Raw genomic sequence first — 22189 nt, 5'->3', positions numbered from 1 at the left:
TATGTTTTATTTATGTGCAAGGGTTAAACATTTATTACCTTTCACTTTAAGAATATCTATTTATTTATAGTTTTTGTCATGGTCCCTATCTATTCAGAGAATCATTCTAGATCCATGTAAGCCCAATGTTCTTTTAACAACATTCTTAAAAAATAATTAATTTTTTCTTTTATAATTAACCTTCCTCACAAGTTTGACTTGTTGGGTTAAGAGACTGATCAGTGGTGACACTAGAATTTACCTAGCTGAATAACCAAGGTGCCAAAATGTTTTAGTACGTAATACTAAGGTTTGTCTGATCGAATGAACGAAGTGTCAAATGTATATTGATAAGCAAATAATAGATATAACTCTACTTATCTAAAGTACAATATAATTTATATATATAATGTTAAGATCGTAGCTTTAAAAATATTATACATTAGCTAAACTTTGATTGAAATTAGACTATTACATTTTCTAGAAGATTGGTCGCTTCCACCATGAATGAAACTTCAACACGTTCTCCACTGCATCAATCTTAATGTGTTGTTCTGTCGCTTTTGGAAACTTCATAATCAGGCCCAACTCAATTTTCGTCGACCAGGGCGCAATTCACAAAAATACACACTGTGGAGAAAATTGGTAAATTAACATCTATAGAATATAAAATAGAGTAATGTTTAAAGCGTTTTAAAAATCATTTTTAAATTATAAATGCATTCGAAATTATTTATGATAATTTTGTAAATTTTTTGAAAATTAATTGACAAATTCTGGTGAAATAGATTATGTAGAAACTTAAACTAACATATCCTGAGCCAAAAAAAAACGATGGGAACTCATAAAAATATAGACTTCAGTACGATAATTAAAATTTCAGAAATAAAGGAATGAAGAACCGTGACTTCTCTTCCAAGAAAAATAAGAGAACTACTCTTTACTTCTTCTATTTTTTTATTTATAAATAAATAAATTCTCCCGTAAATAATTTTATGTTATACAAAGTATTTATTTTTCATAAATAAAAAAAGGTTAATTTTCTTTTCATTTTATGCTAACTGGGGTGGTGATTTGCCGTGGGTCTTAAAAAAACCTACTTTTTTTTTTTTATCAAGAAATGATAGAAATTAGATGGTTTTATCCTAAATCTCCCCTTTGGTTTAAAAAAAGAATGGTGTAAATGATATTACATATTTCCCAATAATTTTTAGTTCTTGACGTCTTATCTCCTAATTCTTCATTTCATTGTTGATTGCAATGATCACATTCTACTATTTATTCTGCAACATATCTCCAACAAATCTTAATTTGTTGAGTTTACAATGAATGAATGATTGATTGCCGTTTTTCTTGAAAGTTAACACATTTGGATGCTGACAACACAATCTTCAAATTTTCAGCACACTGGCTTGGAAACCCTAATAAGATAGTGCAACCTTATTAGGGGGAAAATGAATTTTCTTAGTAACTAATAACTCAATTTTAATGCTAATCTTTGCAAGTATAGTAGTAGTTGTTAGAGGATAAACTTTAGATTTATAACAACTATTAATTTATTGAACTTAAAAACTCACACTCACATAAATTGCTTCCTAAAATAATAAATAAAAGGGATCGCAATATCTTATATTTACTCTTATTTTTGTTCTCTATCTTACTAATAAGATTTTAAACGTATAGTGTGAACTTTAAACATAATCTCATCTCATAAAACTGATTTGAAATTTGCATCTAAACTATTATATTATTGAAATATTATTATTTTTTATCTGACATATCAATCAAGTGTATTAGTGTACGTGTTGCATGTAACAAGAAAAATTATGGAATTATGTGTCATTCAACTACAGCTTATTCATCTCAATAAAAGACATTTTCAGTTACACCAAAATTTGCTAGGGATAACATTTTATAATCTCGATTCTTTGACATCCTACAGTTTCCAGTTTGAATAGTTATCAAGAGAGAGGAAAATACAATAGAGAATGATATCTTATCGGGAGACAAGATCCCAAAATTTTTTTAGTGCTGTATGCACAAATTTTGTATTGTATGTACTATTCAGTATTTAAACCTTTTTCTTATATTTATATTTATAGTTAATAGTCAATTTGGTATTGTGATTTTAAAAAAATTCAATTTGGTCCATAAGTTTTTTAAAATGTATTTAAAATGGTCCTTTCTGTTAAATATCACCAAACGGCGTTAAGTGGTGCTTATGTGGCAGACACGTGTAAGTTACGTGGATTGTGCTTACATTACTTTGGTGAATACTGAATTAGGGTTTAGGTTATTCAAATTGGGGATTTCGAATTTCTGATTTAGGGTTTCTGATACGAGGATTGCTCCCCTGGTTGGATTCTGTGGTGCGTTTCCCTGCTTCGATTCCATTCGGAAGTGTGCTCCCCTCATTCGATTCTGTGGTGCACACCTTCGAATGGAATCGAAGCAGGGAAGCGCACCACAGAATCCAACCAGGGGAGCAATCCTCGTATTAGAACCCTAAATCAGAAATTCGAAATCTTCAATTTGAATAATCTAAACCCTAATTCAGTATTCACTAAAGTAATGTATGTAAGCACCATCTACGTAACTTACACCCACATAAGCACCACTTAACGCCGTTTGGTGATATTTAACAGAAAGGACCATTTTGAATACATTTTAAAAAACTTAGGAACCAAATTGAATTTTTTAAAAACCACTGTACTAAATTGACTATTGACTATAAATATAGGGACGAAAAAGGTAATTAAACCTATTTAAAACGATTTTTTTAATGGGAAATTCAACATTCAATGAAATGAGAAAGGTTTAATAATAGCGATGATAAATAAATACTTTGCTACATTCAAATTCGAAAATGCTTAAGAAATAATTGTAAAGTTGATCTCATTATTTTTAACACATATTTCCTTATGCAAATAAAACAAGTTTTTTTTTTTTTATATTGTAAGTGAAATTGGGCCGTCCAGCTGCCCTTGAGAATGATCTCCGGGGAAGAAAATGATAAGTATACACGACATTGGTGAAACTACTTATTTGCAACTTGGTCTTACAATAATAAGAAAAAATAAGAACTAGAGTAATACTACAAACAAGAGAAGAAATTGAAGGACTTAATTTATGGTTTTATGTTTTGTTCTTCATTTCTTTTTCATTTGTTATGTTTATGTAGATCCCTTTGGGTAGCATGTAACAATTCGGAACTAACAAACAAGTGCTGTTAAATATTGTAGATACAATATAACTTGGGGGAAATTATGGTGAGGGAATCCTATAGCTTAATATGGACCACATCAATTTACAAATGTTTTCATCCCTTAGATCTTCCTAGCCCCCTAATATTAAATTCAACATTTGCCTTGAATTTTCTCATTCCCAGCTTTTTTATCTGTAAAAGTTTGAGCTACTCTGGCAGTAGGTGCTGAAGTTTAAAGTTAAACATACCTCCTCCCCAGAGGGCATGACCCCCCAATAAATTATATATCTTCACTACTTACAGAATTTGACAAGAAAAATTCTTCGTAGTCACTTTTTACTTTCATATGTAATGTTATCCTCCTTAAAGCAACATGAATATCATTAATATTAGGGTGTGATGGATCCCCTCCAACGAAATAATGGACTTTGTTTCCAATCTGCAACCAACTATTAGCACTTTGTTTCTTAACTCCTTGCTCTTTCATCAGAACCCTGATTCTATGAACATCCTTCCACTTGCCAGAAGCAGCATATATATTAGACAGCATAACATAAGCACCAGAATTATTAGGATCCAAATTCAAAATTCTTGTAGCTGCCAGTTCCCCCAATTTCACATTTAAATGAACACTGCAGGCAGCTAGCACAGCACCCCAGATGCTGGAATCTGCCTTGAATGGCATCTCATGGATTATTTTGCAAGCTCTGAGCAACTGACCTGATCGACTCATCACATCAACTAAGCAAGCATAGTGTTCAGACCTTGGTGGAATACCATAATTATGAACCATCAAACTGAATAGATTCATGCTCTCATCGACTTTCCCAGCACGACAACACGCAGATAGTAAACTCAGAAAAGTTATGCCATCAGGTTGAACACTGACTGTCACCATCTGGTCAAAGTAGGAGCGTGCTTTGTCATAGAGACCATGTTGTGCAAAGGCAGCAATGATAGTGTTCCATGAAATGAGGTCTGGATGGGAAATTTGTCCAAAAACTAGCTCAGAATCAACAATGCCACCGCATTTGCTGTGCATAGTAATCAGATTATTACTCACCGACAAATAGGAATCAAAGCCATACTTAATTACAAGAACGTGCACCTGTCTTCCTTCTTCAAGTGATGCAAGACTTGCACAGGCAATGAAAACTGAAACAAAAGTCAAGTCATCTGGTCGCATACCAGTCCTGATCATTTGTGAAAACAAATTCAGTGCCTCTTCCCCTCTCCCATTTTGGGCATAACCTACAAACGGTGAATCAATTGTGAAAAGGTGGAATAATAAAAGAAACAAATATGCAATGACAGAGTAGAAGAAAACAACCTCCTCCTCCTCCTTGGACTACATATTATTATTTTATATTCAACAGTTTAATAAAAAATATGCTATAAATGGATAAGGTTTTTTTCAAATTGAGATTAATTTTAGAGCAAGCAAGGAACACTCCTCTTTGATTTAGTTTAAATATATATTGTAATCTAGGTGCGTTTACTGAAATTTTGGGGGGTCTACACATTTTTACATCAGAGACTTGGGTTCGTTTGTTTATACTTAAAATTTATTACGTGATCCAACATGTTTTAAGATTCTTTTCAGAAGCTACTATTTTTAGCTTAAGGATATATTTTGTGTTGATTCATCTTAAAATATGTATTTGAAGTTAATTCAATTATGAGAAACCCACTTTTAAGATAAGGATTGTCACACACTTAGTATTTTTTCAGGCTCTATCTCTAATCTAGGTAGGAAGGAGTATGGTTTTTACCCAATACCTATTAAAGAGTCAAATTGAGACTTAATCAAAGGCATGCTAGAATAGATGCTCTTGCTGGGTAAAGGTTTCCTTAAATCTTGTTCTAGAAAAAGAAATTATTTCGAAATAACTAGAATCCTATGAACCTAGCTTATTTCGTAGTGTCTCTATCTATTTACTTTTTTTTTTTCAAAAAACAAAAATTGAATTAAAAAAGAACACTTTTCTCAAAGAGCAAGACATCTATATATGTCTTAAAACTTTAGACCTAGATACTATATTCGAATGAGTATTTAATAATATATTTTTTTTGTAAATTGTATTATAATATTTATTACAATGAGTTTATGTAATCAGTTAGTCTAAAATTTGAACTAAAAAAACAAATGAAAAATACATTTAACCTTAATTTATAATATATTATTTTATTGTTTAACATTTGAGAAAAAGGAAAACTCAGCAAAAAATATTGAATTTTTTTTCAATAGATACTGGATGGGATAGATGTTTGTCTTTTAAAAGGTGTTTGACTGTATTTTTTCTTTCTAAAAGTAAAAATAAAAATCACAAACACTGTTCGGTATCAAGCAAAGAACTTGTGGGTACTACACATATTTTGAATATTAGAGATTCGCGTACCCGTTATGATTATATTCCAAGAAACGCGATCTCTGCATCGAATCTCTTCAAACAAAGCTCTGGCCTCTTCCATCTTCCCTTCTTTACAAAACCCAGTAATCATAGCGGTTCTCGCCACATCATTCTTCTGCGGCATTCTCACAAACACTTCCCGCGCTTCCTCATACAACCCATTCTCCAGCAAACCATTGATCATCACAGTCCACGACACCGCGTTCCTCCGAGGCATCGCTTCGAACAGCGCCCTCGCGCGCCCAATCCCGCCCTCCACTCTGGCGTAGGCATCGACCATGGCGGTATACGACACGACGTTCGGACGCGGCATCTCTTCGAAGAGCCTCTGCGCGTCCCCCACGCGCCCGCACCTCGCGAGACCCGAGATCACCACGTTGTACGAGGCGGGGTTCTTCTCCGGCGCCGCGGCGAAGTAGCGGAACGCGTCATCGAGGTCATCGTTTTGGACGCACGCGGCAATGATGGAGTTCCAGGAAACGACGTTTCGAAGCGGCATGGAGTGAAATAGTTTTTTGGAATGTTGGAGAAGGCCGTTTTGCGAGTAGGCGGAGAGCATGGAGTTCCACGTGACGACATCTTTCGTGGGCATTTCGTCGAACAGGTTGCGCGCGGCGTCGACTTTTCCAGCGCGTGAGAGGGCGGTGATGTTGAGATTGGCGTGGTAGACATCGCGAGTGGAGGAGAAGAGCTTGGCAAGCCGAAAGAGAAAGTGGCGTTGTCGTGCAAAGGTTGGGTTTGTCAGCGAAACTGAGACTATACCACTGAGCATGGAGTGTCTGCAACTGCAACTTTACTTCCTTTTCTTTTATATCTTATACCGTATATGTAATCGAAAATATGTATAATATATATTATATAATTATAAATTATATAAATTAATAATAAAAGTTTATGTATGTATGTCTAGATTTATTTTTGGAGTAAAATTTTTTTTCCATCTCTAAAACGAATTCTTAAACCGGCCATGCCAGACAAGTACTGGTTTAAGTTCCGCCATCCTCTCTCCCAGTTGCTATGAATCGAGAGTGCCCAGTCTCTTCCTGCCTAAAGGCATTCAAAAACATTTATTTTTTATTTTTATAATTGTAATTAAAATTTACACAATAGATTTAAATTTCTAATTTTTTTTTAAATTATGCTAGAACATTAGTAGAATTATCAGAAATCCCAATAAATATTTTTTGAATGGTACACTTATACTTGTCATACAATTGTCATAGTGTCGACCCCACTATTTAAAAAAAAATGTTTGAACTTCTATCAAATATATCTTACAATAATTTTCCAAGGTCTCTTCATCAAATAATCAAAATATTTCAAAATTTCTTTGACATTTTAGTGATTTAGTAAAATAAAGCACATGGGTTTAAATTTTTTTAAAAATGGTAAGTTTTTCTAATTTGATTACAGAAAAAATTGCAATATCTACTCACAAAAAGGCCTTTAATATTACCAAAATTTTTCTCCTAATAAAATCAAGTAATGCTTGTGATAGACTAGATCTGGAAGACTGAGAAATTAAAATTAAGTGGTCTTAGAATTGTATAAGCTTTGTTTAGAGTATTAGGATATTATTAATAATGTTATTTATTTTACATTTTTAAATACCTAAACACTTGGCAACGATATTTGAATCATTATCATGGTATGGATATGCTATTTAATGCAGGATTCACGACCTAAGAAAAATATTAATTGGTGCAGAAAAATGAATCTTGTTAGGTAAGATAGAAAATAATAATAAAATTTATTTTTAATTAAATTTCACATTTTATTTTTCAATCTTACATTGAGTAGAAAAAATGAAAAAATGAAAATCGAAATTACTTCTCTCTCATCTTTCTTTATCATAAATTAATAAATAATTTTGTAATTAAACAATTACTTACTTTTAATTAATTTATTATTATCCAAATTGATAATTTTTCCTTTTTCATTACATACTCCGAAAATAAACAAACATATTTTTCACTCTATTTTATCTCCTTTTCTTTTTCTTTCGTTTTCCTACATTTTCTTTCTTCAAACCTTCTTTCCTTCATTTTTATTCCTTGCAATCCAACTCAGAGTTAATGGTAGTATTCCTAATATTTGCAATAAATAGCTATTTTGTCAACTATCAAACGATAGATAATTTTCCTTTACTTTTAAAATACTCTTATGCACCTGTTTGTTATCTTCAAAAGAAATAACTATTTCAATGCATTGTTGGCTCGTGACGCACTTTGGTGCTTTCTTCAGACACTTCAGTTCTTATAAGAAAATATTTCCTAAGGCAGTAAAGATATACTGTGCATTTAAAAAAAGTGTAAGAGTGTTCGTTTATATATAGGATGGTGATAGATTGGCCAAAGGACTCCTGAGAGAACTTAATAATTTGATTTAGAATTACATTAGTATGTTACTTGGTTTTGATTCTCCAAATTTTCTGAACATCAGATAAACTAGTAAGATTATTATTTATTGTTATTTAATACTTCGAATGATCCTTTATGTAATAGTGTTTTAAACATTATTATTTGTTCCTTTTAAAAAATATTAGTAAAATAGAATTTGCGACATGGATGAGTGAAAAATAAGTCTTTGTTTTTATATTTTTCTGAAGCCTCTTTATCTTCTGCTTAAATTTTAATAATAGACTTTATAGAATTTACATGAGATGGTTATTTGTCGTCTACCAAAATGTATTATCATAATAACGTTATCTTATTTCGTGACACATTTGTATATGTAAGTATGATGGAGCTCTGAAATTGAATATACAAGATAAGTAATCTACTTCCGAATTTTGACAGAATTCGTTCTTCCTAGAATACATCATCCTCAATCAATGCTGTTTAAATACCGTCCCATTCTGCTAAAAAAAGATAAAATTAACAATGAGCTCCTGTTTTTTTCTTTTCCTTTTCAAAGCTATGAAGTATGAACAAAAACAACTAACTTTAAACTAACAACTATCTTGCCACGCTACAAAAACAAAATTATCTTGCCACGACCAAACAGATGAAAAGTCACCAGGCACCCATGATGGCCTAATCTTAACAGAGTAAAGAGCAAACCACCAAATACAATATATATAAATGAATGAAGCAGGTGGGGTCGAAGTAAGCAACACAACAAGCAGAAGCAACCATTACCAACAATTTCTTTTTTTACCAGACAGCCCAGGACCCACATAGATACTCTTGTCCTGTCGCCCCAAAGGTCAACTCATGTTTTTTATCAGAGAATCCTTTGCTTCCAATGCCTGCATGTAAGCTTAACATTTTACTCGTTACTTTTTAAGATCCAATCTTATGTATCAGTAAAGTGAAAGGAGTCAGCGACGTCAAAGTGCATGGCAAGTTGCACGATAGCAGAACGCACGGCTTGAGACGATGGTGCAACAGAAGTAGGTAGATGGGGTAAACAAATTGGCAGACACTGTTCACTTTCCTCAGGAGGGCAGAAAAAAGAGATCACGGATCGGCAGAATATGAATCTGTGTACATAAATGATAACCAAGATGTCACACAGCAAGTCCATTCAATAAATTTAATAGCGGTAGAAGTCGACATCCCCCGAGACCAATCAATAACCGATTATAAATTGAAAGAAAAACTACACAGGCTAAAAAGTATAGTGTAAACACCTTAGAATAAGCCGCCTTAAAAATGGATCACTTATAACCTGCGCCCATACTAAATCCATGGTAGTTGATGAGCAAAGAATTATTTCCCACTCAGTGAAAGCATTAGCTATTATGTTCTCTGCTTCGTTGTAGACATCCTACAAGTTAACAAAACACAAAATTAGACCAACGAGAATTAAAGTTGACTTGAGAAATGTTAGAGATTACTCGTGTATGCTTACTGTATCAGCCTCATTAGGGAAGACACCAATCATTTGGCAAAATGCTGACAAAGGAGAAGTCAAAAAAAAGGTAAATTGGCTTCCACTATTTGAATTTACATCAGATGGATTCTTGAAAACTGGTCTTAAGGGTGAAAGGAATAAAGCAGCCGTTTCACCCCTTTCAGCGCCATGTAAAACCTGCAATAGTTTATGATGTACACAATCAGTCACCGCGTGTCAAAGAAAATAACATGGGTCAATCAACTCTCAAGCCTAAAAAGGACAGCATCCAACTTCCTATCAATTCCAATACATATTTACTATGCTACAAGCCAACAAGAGAATATTCTACACCTAAAACGAACTATCACAAACTCATTATATAACCCAGAACGATGCTGTATGTGTCATTTTTTTGGTAAACACACATGAATGGTTGATAATGGTCCTATCTTTCCTTCCATTTAACTCTGTCCTAAAAGAAAGTTAAACATTGATATTCAAATTGTAGAAGAAAATCAACAATGTGGTTGGTGAGTTAAAATTCAATTTGAAGGATTTTGACAAACCCTTGGACTATACAGTAATAAACTAATTACAAGTGTTATCAGGCCATTAAAGAGTAAAAATTAGATTCAGGGAATATCCTGAACAGCTCCACCTAACAAAGTTCTCAGACAACTCATACACAAGTTCTGAGTTATGACAAACCTGCCTTGAATGCATGGCTGTTATCACTGTCGATAATCAAGAAAAGAGGTTTCCGAGTGAATGGGATAAGATCGCCAGGGTAGAGATTATTTGTACCTGATAATTCAAATAAGGCACATGTAAGTGCAGCAACAACAGAGATACCTTTCTAGCATATCGTTTCATTTAAACTAACCCAAAAATTAAGAGAAAATATCACATTCTTTTAACATTTCCTGGAACAATCTGAACAGAAATTAGATAGAGAATAGACTCAGAGCATGTACTTACCACTATTTCCCTTGGGACCAAACCACAGATAATTGTCATAATAGCCCCTTTCTCTCTTGCCATTATTTTGAGTTTCAGAAAGTCCAGAATTCTGTCCATGGGAAGTCTGAGAAGGGACTTTGTGTCTTGAAGATTTGGATGAACCTCCAGAATTTTCCACCTGAGAGACATTATTAAGACCAGCGTTCCCTGCATGAATGATCATTAAGGTAACTAACCTAGTATAACGGGCATGAGTGGAAGACTATTTATACTTGAAAAAGAAAGAGAAAATGTAAACCTGAGGCTGAAAGGTATACTAGCACAACACTGTCTGGTGGCAGCTCCTCACAAATTGTTGCCATAACCTGCATAACATGATGAAGCTTATATAAGAAACAACGAATTGTGTCTTCAAAGACCTGTGAAAGATTGCATATGAATAGGATGTGAACAGCCATTTATTTTCAATAAGTAAAAAATTTGGCATTGATCATAAATCAGATCATACAGCAAAGGGAAAAAAACCCACATGTATGTGTGCACAAATAGATAAGAAAGTATATTATAATAATCACTAAACCAATTAAGCACACCAGAGGCAAACAAAAATATCCAAGCCATGATAAGACATAAAATAGCCACGGGATATCATTTGATATTGACATAGTCTTTCCAATACACTTGAAAACTCACTGCTATCACATGCGTCACAGATGGACGGTACAGGGTAGCTTTTCTAGGATTAGGAGGAATAGTTGGATCACTCATATCTGCAGTGAGATTCATGTCTATTATCCCAGAAGCTCCTGAGTGATCAATTGTGTCACCGTTCTCCTTTGGTTTAAATGTATGCTTTTGGTAGAATGTTCCACTAGGCTCCCATTCTAAACATTGTATCATTCTATACATGTCCAATGTTAACTCAGCAAACTTGACCTGAAAGGGAGAATATAAGCTCCAGTCCCTTTTTAGCCACTAAAGTAAACTAACAATTCAAATTTAAGAATCATCACAGTAAAGTGAATCATTATTAACCTCATTTCGATGATAACTTGTCAACAGGGCATCATGAAATTTTAAAACCCTCTTTGCATGGAAACGAGCCACACAAGGAAGAGAAGCTCGATGAGTGTCAAATGTGGCACAATACCGCAGGGGTCTGAAACTAAAGCCCTTATCAACTTTTGTGAAACGGTTAATTTCTTGCACCACTTGCTTCCATTCCTTAAAGTTAGTTTCCTGAAAAGAAATTATTCACATTCATAAGTCAAACATGTAATATAGTACATATGGTTTTTTTCTCCAGATGAATAATGGAATACAAAGCATAAACAAATTCGGTTATAAGAAAATTAATGAGATCTATTTATAAAGAAAAAACAGAAGTTCAATATTAATATTGAACGATATGAATTAAAAAGTATATAACAATCAGATTGAGAAGTGGAGGCCTGACTTCCAACCCTAAAGAACAACAATCAAAGATGCAAATTAACAGGTAAATGATAACAGCTAAAGCAGAACAATGCAGTGATGATCATGGTATCAGGCCAGACATAAAAAGATAGAGTAATTTTACTAAGAAATACCAACTATAGTCTATAGGACTGTTGTCATCATCCAAATAATAAAATATCATTATTTTCTGCATAAACACTAATTATCTTGATCTTTTGATATACTTATCAAATCAACACATGAAATGCATTTGGGAACTTCAGAACCTTGTGCTTTGTTTTGAAAAACTGACAGAAATTTTATTAGTATGCTCTTGTTTGACGAACTAATTTTGACCACAAAATCATAAGTAGAAAATCAATATTAGATTTAAGTAAGACAATCTTGACTGTCCATGTTTAGTAGTATGGTCAAGATTAACTCCTACATATCATGCTCTCGTTAAATAACTCTATATATACGGTTTGAAAAGAAAATCATAACTGTACCAACAATGTTATTCAACAAAAATTGCCCCTGTAGTCAGTATAATATAATAAATTAATCAACATATGTAAATGTATTAAAGAACTTCAGAATCCTTAATTTTGTCTTGCCAGCTGACAGTAATTTCTTTCTTTGTTATTGAACTTCATATAAGATTGAAAAGAAAATCATCACTGCACCAACAATTTATTCTAGAAAAAACGGGCCCCCACATTTAAAATAGTAGTGTACAACTTGAAATCCAGTCGATCCAGAGCATTAATATGGTTCTATAATAGGAGGCCATTTCTTTAAAAAAATTACCACTTGCCTTTCTTTATTACTGTAAAACCGAGAACCTTCAATAACCTTTATATATTCCGGACCACCACTAGTGATCACTTTCATAGTTCATACAATAGTGAGGTCAGCTGTAACAGAAAAAAAAAATGAATCTTGCGGCTAAGGCTACGAAAACAACCTACCCTAAAACAAAGGAAACAAAAATTGCTTAAATTAATATCCATTAGATACCCGTCAATTTTATCCTTTGGAATCAGATGTCAATGAAACAAAGATTACATTCTTATTTCAAAAATCTCCTACAGTGGGATTGCCATCAAACGATGAAAACTTACATAATTTACTGACACGGATTCTATCCCAAAATAACGTGAATTATACCATATTTCATGCAAAAACACACGAGGGTAGGTGGGGTCAGAACATTACACAGATCAAGCCAGCATATAAACGCTGTTCCGTTCTATCATATAGCCCATAACACGAGAAGCTAATCTAATCATCCTCAGGTTCTCACCTACGGACCCTAAATCAAGTATCATACAATGACCAGTAACCGATTGATCTACACAGCAGCTTCTTACTTAATCCCTAAGTTAAAGTATTTTCACTTTTCACTACAAAGGAAACACCAAGCATATTCACATCGCTTCACTCCTAACAACTTCATTTGCAGAAACAAAAAAATAAAATAACTAAACGCACATAAAAAAGAAGATGAATATTATCAGTTCACTTTCCTCTCCGAAAGCTGAAACAAGAAATTAAAGCAAATTGAGAAGTGAACGAGAAAATGCATAGATTACCCGAAAAGTACTCTTGCAATCCTCAACCAAAGCCCCAAAGCGTTCGACGAGGTGGTTAACCATCTCGGTCCGGTTGAGAATGACCGAAACAAGCAAAAAGCGCGCGTAGAACCGCAACTCCTTGGAGCGAACACCGAGATCTTTGGCGTTGGGTTCGGATCCTTGGAAGTACCTTCTGCTGAGTATGGCCTCGTAGAAGACGTAGGCCTCGACGAGGAACCTGCACTCGCTCGTTCTCGTGTACTGCCCGAAGTACAGCTGTCCGATTCGGCTAGCGATCTCGCCGATTTCCCACCGCCTGAGCCCGCACTCCACCAGCTTCGAGCGGTTCTCCTGCTGGTACTTCCACAGCCTTGTGTACGCCTTGAACACCTTCTGGAAAGCGTGCTGCTGCTGCTGCTGCCGGCTCGCGCCGCCGCCGTAGGCCTCCACGTCCCGAACGCGCCCGAACTTCCTGTCCGCGCTTTCCACCAGCGCGCGGAACGTCTGCAGCGCCCGCTCCGTATCCTCGGACATGCCTTCCGGAGAATCAGAGAGATAGAGCCTTCTTAGGTCTCCGTCCGGTGACGCTCCTCGCCGCCGTTCATCGGAGAATTCGAGAAAGCAGTGCTAACCGGAAAATAGGAACGAAATGTGCGTTTGTATGTGCGCGTCGGAAAAAGAGAGAAACGGTGAAGACTCAAGAGGGCGGTTACGCTTTTCGTTTGCCAAAGACAGTGTAAGAAAAGTATATAATATAATTTTAATATTTAATTTTATAAATAACGCTATGTGCATGTTTATTTTTTTACTCTACATTGAATTATAAACATTAATATTTTATTAACTTTTTCTTGTTAATAACTATCTTTCTATTTTATTTTTTCATTACAAAAATAGACATATTGGTTTTATAAATGGTTAAATTTTACAAACAACATTAATGAACCGTTTTTAGTGACTTTTTTAAAACATTTCTTTTATAGTCATAGTGCATATTTTTTAATCACATTTATTATTTAATTTTACTCAAATTAGCATTATGTTAACTCATTCAGATTCAATGGGGTTGGAGGAAGAAACTCTATCACTCAGATTTATTAATAGATATTAATTATCCATGAATATTTCATAATTTAAAAAAGTAACATGCTGATTGACTTTTTTCGAAGAAATTCAAATTTATATCTACGATTATTTAAATTTAATTAATACTTTTTTATTATAATAATAAAATATGTTGATAAACAATAACATAATTATTTTTGTTAATTAAAGAACTCAAAATTCTAAACATATGATAGTATTAAATATTTGAAATGATAAATGTATTATTACTCATGGCAGTTGTATCTAATCATATCTAATTTGGAAAAAAAAATATCATTCATGACAGATACGTGTGATTTTATAAATTGAAAATTTATGCTTTAATATATATTTATAATATCTTAGATGTTAGAATATTCGGATATAGGTGTGACGGGGACTATGTTTTCTTTAGAGAGAAAAAAAAATGGAATTTACTGTTTGTTTCGCTTTTGCTTTTTTGGTTTTCTTTTTCGCTGTTTGAGAGATAAACGAATGATGGTGTTTGGATTTTGGATTATTTGCTGAAGGGACTTTCTTTCCAGCCAATTTATTTTGGCTTTTGTACTGAAGAGCCACCAATTTATTTTCAATTTTTTTTTCTCTCTTCTTTAAGTGAAGATGAAAGCAATGGCAAAACTAGGACCAAAACTGAAAAAACCACGACCTTACAAATGAAATTCCAACAACATCAGCCAAAACAACAAATAACGTTGCTACGGGGTTGGCTCTTTTCATGTTTGGGGACAGAAATTATTTTATTATCATGAGTTAATTAATTACTTGCATATGCAGATTAAACAAGTAAGGAATAATGATGCTCAGAAAAACATTTGTGTCTGGTGTCTTTTTCACAATTTTTAAAGCATCAAACTTAATTATTACCATTATTTTACTCTTGGATATGGTAGTGTCTTCTTTTTTGTAGCAGTGTTTATAGGGAAAAATTAGTCAATGTTTGAAATACAGGTATACATTTGAATAAAGAAAAACTGGTTTTGGTAAACCAAAGATAGAGACTGTTTTAAGCTATTTGCTGGCACCAAAACGTGAAACTGGTTTATTTTTTTCTCACAATGTCAAACCAATGGTGAAGCAACTTTCTTCTCTCTCTATCTCTTCATGCTGCGTTGGCTCCTATTAAATTGAGGCATCGTCCATTCGTTACACCATAAATGCAGTTTTTGAGTGGTGGACCTTGATTGATTCATAATGATATCCATTAATTTGGAATGTAGTTATATGTCATTTTCAGGCATGAAGCATTTACAACTGATAGAAACTTCACATTAGAGTATATATCTAAAGCTCTGGCTATGCTTTTGTTGTTTTCAACAGTTATACTATAGGTTTAGAAAAAAAAATTATGGGAGAAATAAATAAACCCTTTTAACATTTACAATTTTTATCACTAATTGGAAGTAAAAGTTGAGATTTTTAACTGGCACGCATTAGAAAAGTTTGTATATTTTAATGTAATGCAACACTCCTTTATGGCTAATTTGCTTGCAGTTCCATTTATATATAAACCTGTGTGGTTAATTGTGGTGGTGCGTGAAGATTTGTGCATAATGTGGCCAATGATATCAAACAAAATGTTAATCATTTTCTAATTGCTCGAAAAGGCATACACCCTAGCAGTTGGTGAATGATGTCAGCAAGAGGAACACCATTCACAGTCTTCCTTTGTTGCTTTGATTGGTTCAACGTGTCCAGATTGGAAAATTCTTTTAATAATCTAGAAGATGTCCAACCACTGAAAAAGAAATCTGAGCTTGGAACTTGGAACTTGGGAAGAACTTCAGCATTGGACCTGGGATTCTTGGTAATAATGATTTCTCTTTTTCCTTTCATTCTTTTTCCCCCTTTTTGGTCCATGGAAGAGGGTGGGTGAATCATGAGTTTTGAAGTCCAATTTAAAGTGGTCAATTTATTAAGTTGGGTAAAATGGCAATGGGGGAGGTGTGTTTGATTGTAGCCAAAAAGGTTTGTGATGACATTTATAGAAATAACCTAGTAAAGTGTTTTTATTTTGTAGTTTCACTTTAAAAAATCTGCATAATTGTGGTTATAATGTGCCAAAAATGTTTGGCCTGATTCACTGAGGAGGGTGATTCAGAAGTTGAGAAGTGGACAAGCATCATGTGACTTGGTTGACATCTTTATTCTGTATCTTTAGCACAATCAAAACCAAACCTTCACACCCACCACACCTCCCAAGTTACAGATGTTACTACCTTCTACAAAATTCGTAGAAATCAAAGGTATACTACTGTAGTTTGGATTTGTTTTAAAATATTACATTAGATACTATTAAAATAATAAAAAAAATATTTTTAAATTTTTTTCATTGTATGTTTACTTATAACAAATAAAGACTTTTTTAATTTTTTTTTATAAGAATCACAAAACAAGAGAAATGAAGTCAGGTTCCTTATTTATTTAATTTTATTATTTGGGTGGAACTCAGTGACACAAAAGGAATGAAAAGTTTTAGCAAATTAGCAATCAACCATCGTCCGTTTAGGTTTGTTAATAAAATTATTGATGCTTAATGAAGTAAGTTACATAAAAAAAAATGAATTATTTTATATTCTTATAAAATTGAAAATATCTTTATATTTCCTTAAATTGTTATTGATCTTGGCTAGTAATGCCGCGATGTTGTCTTCCATCTTCAATCAGTTTGGCTAGTGTACTTACAAAAGGTACTCTCATGTCTAAGTTAGAGTTTGGTACAAGCACTAGGTGAGTGTATAAAATATTGTTTAATGTATATTTTGTCTTGATTGATGTACATATTTATGGGATCGTGATGAATCTCTAAAACAGGACTAAGATTAAGGTAAATGATCAGGTTAATCTTAGATTTTAGATAATATTTTGTACGATGATCAAGTTAATCATTTCGTGTTAAGTCCTTGTTGAATCTATGAAAATTATGACAATCACGTCACAGGAAAGGTATTCAGTAAATGATTTTGATCGAGATTCCTTAAACTATATAGTATACTTTAAAATAAATTAAACTATTTTTCTTGAAATAAAATTGGTTGAACTAAATTAAATTAGACTTTATGAGATTGAAAAATATGCTTTAAAATAACAGGGTTCAAAACATTCCTATAGTTAATTAATCTAGAATAATTTAATTTATTCAAATTACAATACATTGTACTTACTGTATCTCTATAATATAGGAGTTGTATGTCAAAATCTCTAAACTCAGGTATGGTCTAAATGATAAAATATAGCTGTAATCGCTATTTTTGCAAAGATAATTACTATAACATATAATATAAATTCATAGGTGTAATAAATTTTAGAGTTTTTACATTTTTAGTCATTAATTTTTAAAGTGCACTCTCTCCTATGTCTAGTGTTAAATTACAAAACTTAAGTGCAAAACATAATTTGTATGTTGATTTTTAATCAATAAGTTTTAACTTATTAACTTATATAATAAAAAATGACATTAAAAGTCTGTAATTATATAGATACAAATTTTAATTCTAGTTACTCGTGTGGCTCCCTTAATAAGTAGTATTCTAGATGCATTTACATTATTCATTTATGAGTCACTATAAAATTCATGAAGCATTAAATATTTTTCTGAGTTTTCTCTTAACTTCTTCCCTGCAAAGCATTTCTAATTTTTCAATAATAGACCATACCAATAGTTAAGGTATATTGAAAACAATGAGATCTATATTAGAAAGAAAATTAATTAAGATGGAAAATGAAATTGATAAAAATAGTGAATTTTCAAATAAGAGGTAACTTTTTTATATTTTGTTACTATTTTTTGCTCAGACCTTTAGATTAAGAGAGAAATGTTCCTTTTTGAAATCTCAAGTATGTTACGATAACATCGTTTGTTGGAGATCCTACGTCGACTAGAGATTATGAGATTTCATTGTATATAAGTGGGTGCAAATTGCACCTCATGAGCCGATTTTATGAGGTTGAGTTAGGCTTAAAGTCCACATCGTAATATGATATCAGAGTCATTTTGAGTCTATCCTAACGAATGTTTGTTGGGTTTATCAGGTCACACGCTATCGGACCGTTATCGAATCACCCATAACATATATTTCCACGCACGAGTTGATAGTCTCAGCGTGAGGGAGTGTGGGTGCAAATCTCACCTCATTCGACTATTAGACGAATTAGAATAATTATATAGAGTATATTTGGAGAGTGATAAGAAACCATCCCTCTGTGCATAACGAGAAGCGTTGCTAAAGTTGGATTATGAATATGGTAAAAAAAAGCTGAGACAAATGGATCCATTACTTTTGAGATTCTTAGTTGTAATGGAAGCATTTTTCAATGGGTTGACTTTGATAGAAAAAGGAACAAGAATATGAACATGAGTGTGACCATTCTGGTGTGCCCGACCAAATAATTCACCTTTTTCTATGTTTCCAAATTCAACCATCTCGATAATTGGATCTCTTAATTTTTCCAGCTGTCTACTCATTGTTAAATAATCTGCAATGTGTTCATCTCTCTGCCCCATTATTTTGAGTGGTTAAATTCCATTACTACTATGCGTGTCTAATAGATTAAACCACACTTTTTTCATCCACGCAACTTGTTTTATTGCTTATGGATGGTCACATTTAGCTACAATTTCCACCCAACAATTATCAATGTTGTTGCTGCCTGCAATAAAATCTGGAGTTGTTGCATCATCATGAGTGTTTATTGTCCTGATTGAGCCACTCGACCATGTCATATATATTATTTTACCACTTTTACACCCATATAAATATATCTTCTTCTTTTTCATTTTTCAAATAAAATAACTTTGGGTATTTTGGATTGAATGTGATGAAACTTATAAAGTCATGTAATTTGGGCCATAAGTTTCAAACAAGTCATTTTCCCTTGCTTTATTAGGTAGAACCTTTCCCTACTCTCTAATATCGTGTTCCTTTCATGCTACAAGCCGAAACACACACACTTTTCATTCATTCAAATCCTACTTCAGAAGCATGTCAGGACTTTGGGATTGTCAATCACTGTAGTGACAAATTTCCAGAAATAAACTCTTTTTTTTTTCATTTTGATAAAGAATGAATAAATCTATTAAAACATAACAACTTATAATCCTTGTATAAAAGATACTCCGAAGAGGCAGGTTCAATGTGATTTTATAGCATTTTTTAATCTAAAAACACATTTGGCATAATGGTTGAATATATCATAATCGAATCTTTAAAAAAGTCTTGTACCGTACAAACACTTCTGATGATTGTTCCATAGGTGAATTGGGTTCTGACATATTTGAACATGTTTTTCTAGTTGGTTTTGTTAATCTTGAAATCTTTAAGTTACTTGGTTTTTGGTTTCCATAGTTGGTTTTGGAAAGCCAATCAAGAGTTTTGTTGTTCATAGATTTACAATTACTTATATGTTATATTTTTTAAGATTGACTGAACAAAGACTGAAAATCTAAATTAGAAAGTTTGATTCACAATTATATTTTGCAGTTTTATTATGTATACAGGTTAACCTATATGCATTAATAAAAAAATTATAAAACCTATCTCATTATAATCAATAATTTATAAATTTAGACACGTATTTTGTTGTCATTTGGTACACACTCAATTAGACACACTCAATTGGGTAGTGCACCCAATCAAAAAAAAATTATGTCCGAGGATTCTTATGTTTCATCCAAGCTCAAACTTTCACTTGTGTTATGATAAAGATCTCTTATGCATTAATTTTTCCTTGTTTAAAACATACCTTGTTTCTATTATTCCAAATATACCAAATAAGAGATACCCATAATTTTTTTCCATAATATGTTCCCATCTTTATTAAAACACATACAATGGAATTGATTGAAATTCATCATCAAGAGGCTATGGTGAACAATACTAACACCTAGCCACTTGTTGCACTGATTCCATATTTTGGTTGCTATTTGTTAAGTTATCCCTCCCACATAAGATACATGATATATCGTCTAAGATTACTCATTTTTTGGTGTGACTTACGTAGATGACAATACACCCACAACTCATTAAATACATCAAAATTAACCTTGTGACATTGTTTCTTCAACTTATTATAAGTAACACTATAAGATACGGATTTAATTCCGTATGTAAATTTTGGCACAAAAATATAAAATTTGCAGTGAATGGGATTCAAAGTCAAGTTCCTTCAAATAAATCAAAGAAAATTTAACCACTACACCAAGCAAATGTTTTAGTATGATTATGTTTTTTATTATACTTATTATTATTAACAATATTAACAATATTAATATTAATAATATGAATATAATATTAATAATATGAATATAATATGAATAATATGAATAATATTAATAATATGAATAATATTAATAATATTAATAATATAAATAATATTAATAATATTAATAATATTAATAATATTAATATAATATTAATAATATTAATATAATCTATACCTATATATAAAGGGAATTCCTCTCTTAACTGCTCTTAATTTTTTTTCCTATTTTATCCTTATATTAATATTTAATTTTATTATTGTATTATGGTCATTGTGTCATTTCTTATTCCCCTTAACTGCTCTTAATTTTTTTCCCATTTTATCCTTATATTAATATTTAATTTTATTATTGTATTTGAAAATTAATTGCATAATGAGAGAGAGTCGGTTGTATGGGAGAGAAATAAATTTAATAAAATATTTGAAATAAATAGAGCAAGCGTTTGAATTGAAAGAGATAAATTATTTTGAAAAAATTAATTGCATAATGAGAAGGAATGTCTGTTTTATGAGAGAGAAATAAATATTAGAAGATGTGAGTAGTGACCAAACCTGAGCTATTTGATTATTAGTGAGCGGTTACCACTTTCTTCAGTCGTTTTCACTGTCACCATTTACATCCACTTTCTTACGAAGGAGTAGTTTTCACCCGTTACATCCACTCCCTTATAAGGAGTAGTTGAGCAGTTACCACTTTCTTCCATTTCCTTATAAGGAGTAGTTTTCACCGTTGCATTTAAAGAAAAAAAATGCTCATAAATTTTGACACATTTTGAACTCTCTTCCTTCACGCTCCATGTTCTTCTCCTACTCTCACCCATCTTAGTCTCTCTTCAATCACCACTGTACAACAACAACCACCATTGCTTCCTCCTTCTCGCACTTCCCAAAGCGTTCAAAGTAAAGACGTGTCTCATTGTTATAGGATTTGGACATTTTTGTTTCTATTGCTTTCTTAATTTTTTTTATATATATTTTTGTATGAATCCTAAGCCAACTTTGCGGACAAAGTTTGTATGTCTACTGGTACTTTGATCTATTAGATATTACATAAGTTGGAAGTTTGGTAATTTGTATTTAGTTTATTATTTTATTTTTTTCAACTTCTTTGCCATGGAAGATGTGGATTCAATTGATATGGTGATAGATTCTACAACTTCCAACATACAACTATTTGCATTATGTTTTGACATTGTTTGCTGGTCCATTTTTTTTAAACCTTAATTTTAATCTTGATAACCTTACAAAGTTCAAGATCACAACCAAGTTAAATCAAAATTTAATATCCAAAAAACAATAAAATGAAAATTTTAAAAAATTAACATAAAATCTTAATAAAACTATTATCAATGGTGAATTTAGATAATTTACATATTTTCTCATATAATTTAATATTTATTAAAATTATATGAATA

General features: G+C 32.3%; 2 protein-coding genes across 5 annotated transcripts; both read right to left on the bottom strand.

Annotated features, from left to right (window-relative positions):
- Positions 1 to 3192: 3192 nt before the first annotated feature.
- LOC137812375 (pentatricopeptide repeat-containing protein At2g13600) lies at positions 3193 to 6619 on the bottom strand. Of its 3 annotated transcripts, none has more exons than XM_090298935.1 (3): positions 5584 to 6619; positions 4293 to 4435; positions 3193 to 4218 (listed from the first exon to the last, which is right to left on the bottom strand). In XM_090298935.1, exons 1-3 carry the CDS (start codon positions 6365 to 6367, stop codon positions 4198 to 4200), a joined length of 948 nt encoding a protein of 315 aa, XP_090155061.1. In that variant the 5' UTR covers positions 6368 to 6619; the 3' UTR covers positions 3193 to 4197. The 3 variants fall into 3 exon arrangements, with proteins under 3 accessions (XP_090155061.1, XP_090155060.1, XP_068470421.1); XM_090298934.1 differs by having other exon boundaries at positions 3193 to 4162; positions 4248 to 4435; positions 5584 to 6572; XM_068614320.2 differs by having other exon boundaries at positions 3193 to 4435; positions 5584 to 6567.
- Positions 6620 to 8351: 1732 nt separating this feature from the next.
- LOC137812374 (signal transducer, putative (DUF3550/UPF0682)) lies at positions 8352 to 14204 on the bottom strand. Of its 2 annotated transcripts, none has more exons than XR_011081251.1 (9): positions 13428 to 14158; positions 11431 to 11634; positions 11089 to 11331; positions 10694 to 10760; positions 10414 to 10602; positions 10144 to 10239; positions 9451 to 9630; positions 9230 to 9366; positions 8352 to 9079 (listed from the first exon to the last, which is right to left on the bottom strand). XR_011081251.1 is itself a non-coding variant. In XM_068614319.1 (9 exons), exons 1-9 carry the CDS (start codon positions 13941 to 13943, stop codon positions 8893 to 8895), a joined length of 1815 nt encoding a protein of 604 aa, XP_068470420.1. In that variant the 5' UTR covers positions 13944 to 14204; the 3' UTR covers positions 8352 to 8892. The 2 variants fall into 2 exon arrangements, 1 of the variants encoding a protein (XP_068470420.1); XM_068614319.1 differs by having other exon boundaries at positions 10148 to 10239; positions 13428 to 14204.
- Between the last annotated feature and the right edge of the window lie 7985 nt (positions 14205 to 22189).

This window comes from Phaseolus vulgaris, chromosome 2, assembly GCF_051622355.1.
Source record: "Phaseolus vulgaris cultivar YP4 chromosome 2, ASM5162235v1, whole genome shotgun sequence".
Classification (NCBI taxonomy): domain Eukaryota; kingdom Viridiplantae; phylum Streptophyta; class Magnoliopsida; order Fabales; family Fabaceae; genus Phaseolus; species Phaseolus vulgaris.
Note: the sequence above shows the minus strand (reverse complement) of the source record. Positions and strands in the feature narration are given on the sequence as shown.

Coding starts and splice junctions, on each gene's coding strand:
- LOC137812375 (XM_068614320.2), bottom strand. CDS start 6,367: ATGCTCAGTGGTATAGTCTCAGTTTCGCTGACAAACCCAACCTTTGCA. Junction 4,436..5,583: donor TTGGAATATAATCATAACGG/GTACGCGAATCT, acceptor CACCGTTTGTAG/GTTATGCCCAAAATGGGAGA.
- LOC137812374 (XM_068614319.1), bottom strand. CDS start 13,943: ATGTCCGAGGATACGGAGCGGGCGCTGCAGACGTTCCGCGCGCTGGTG. Junction 10,761..11,088: donor CTGTGACGCATGTGATAGCA/GTGAGTTTTCAA, acceptor CATGTTATGCAG/GTTATGGCAACAATTTGTGA. Junction 10,240..10,413: donor TGGTCCCAAGGGAAATAGTG/GTAAGTACATGC, acceptor TTGAATTATCAG/GTACAAATAATCTCTACCCT.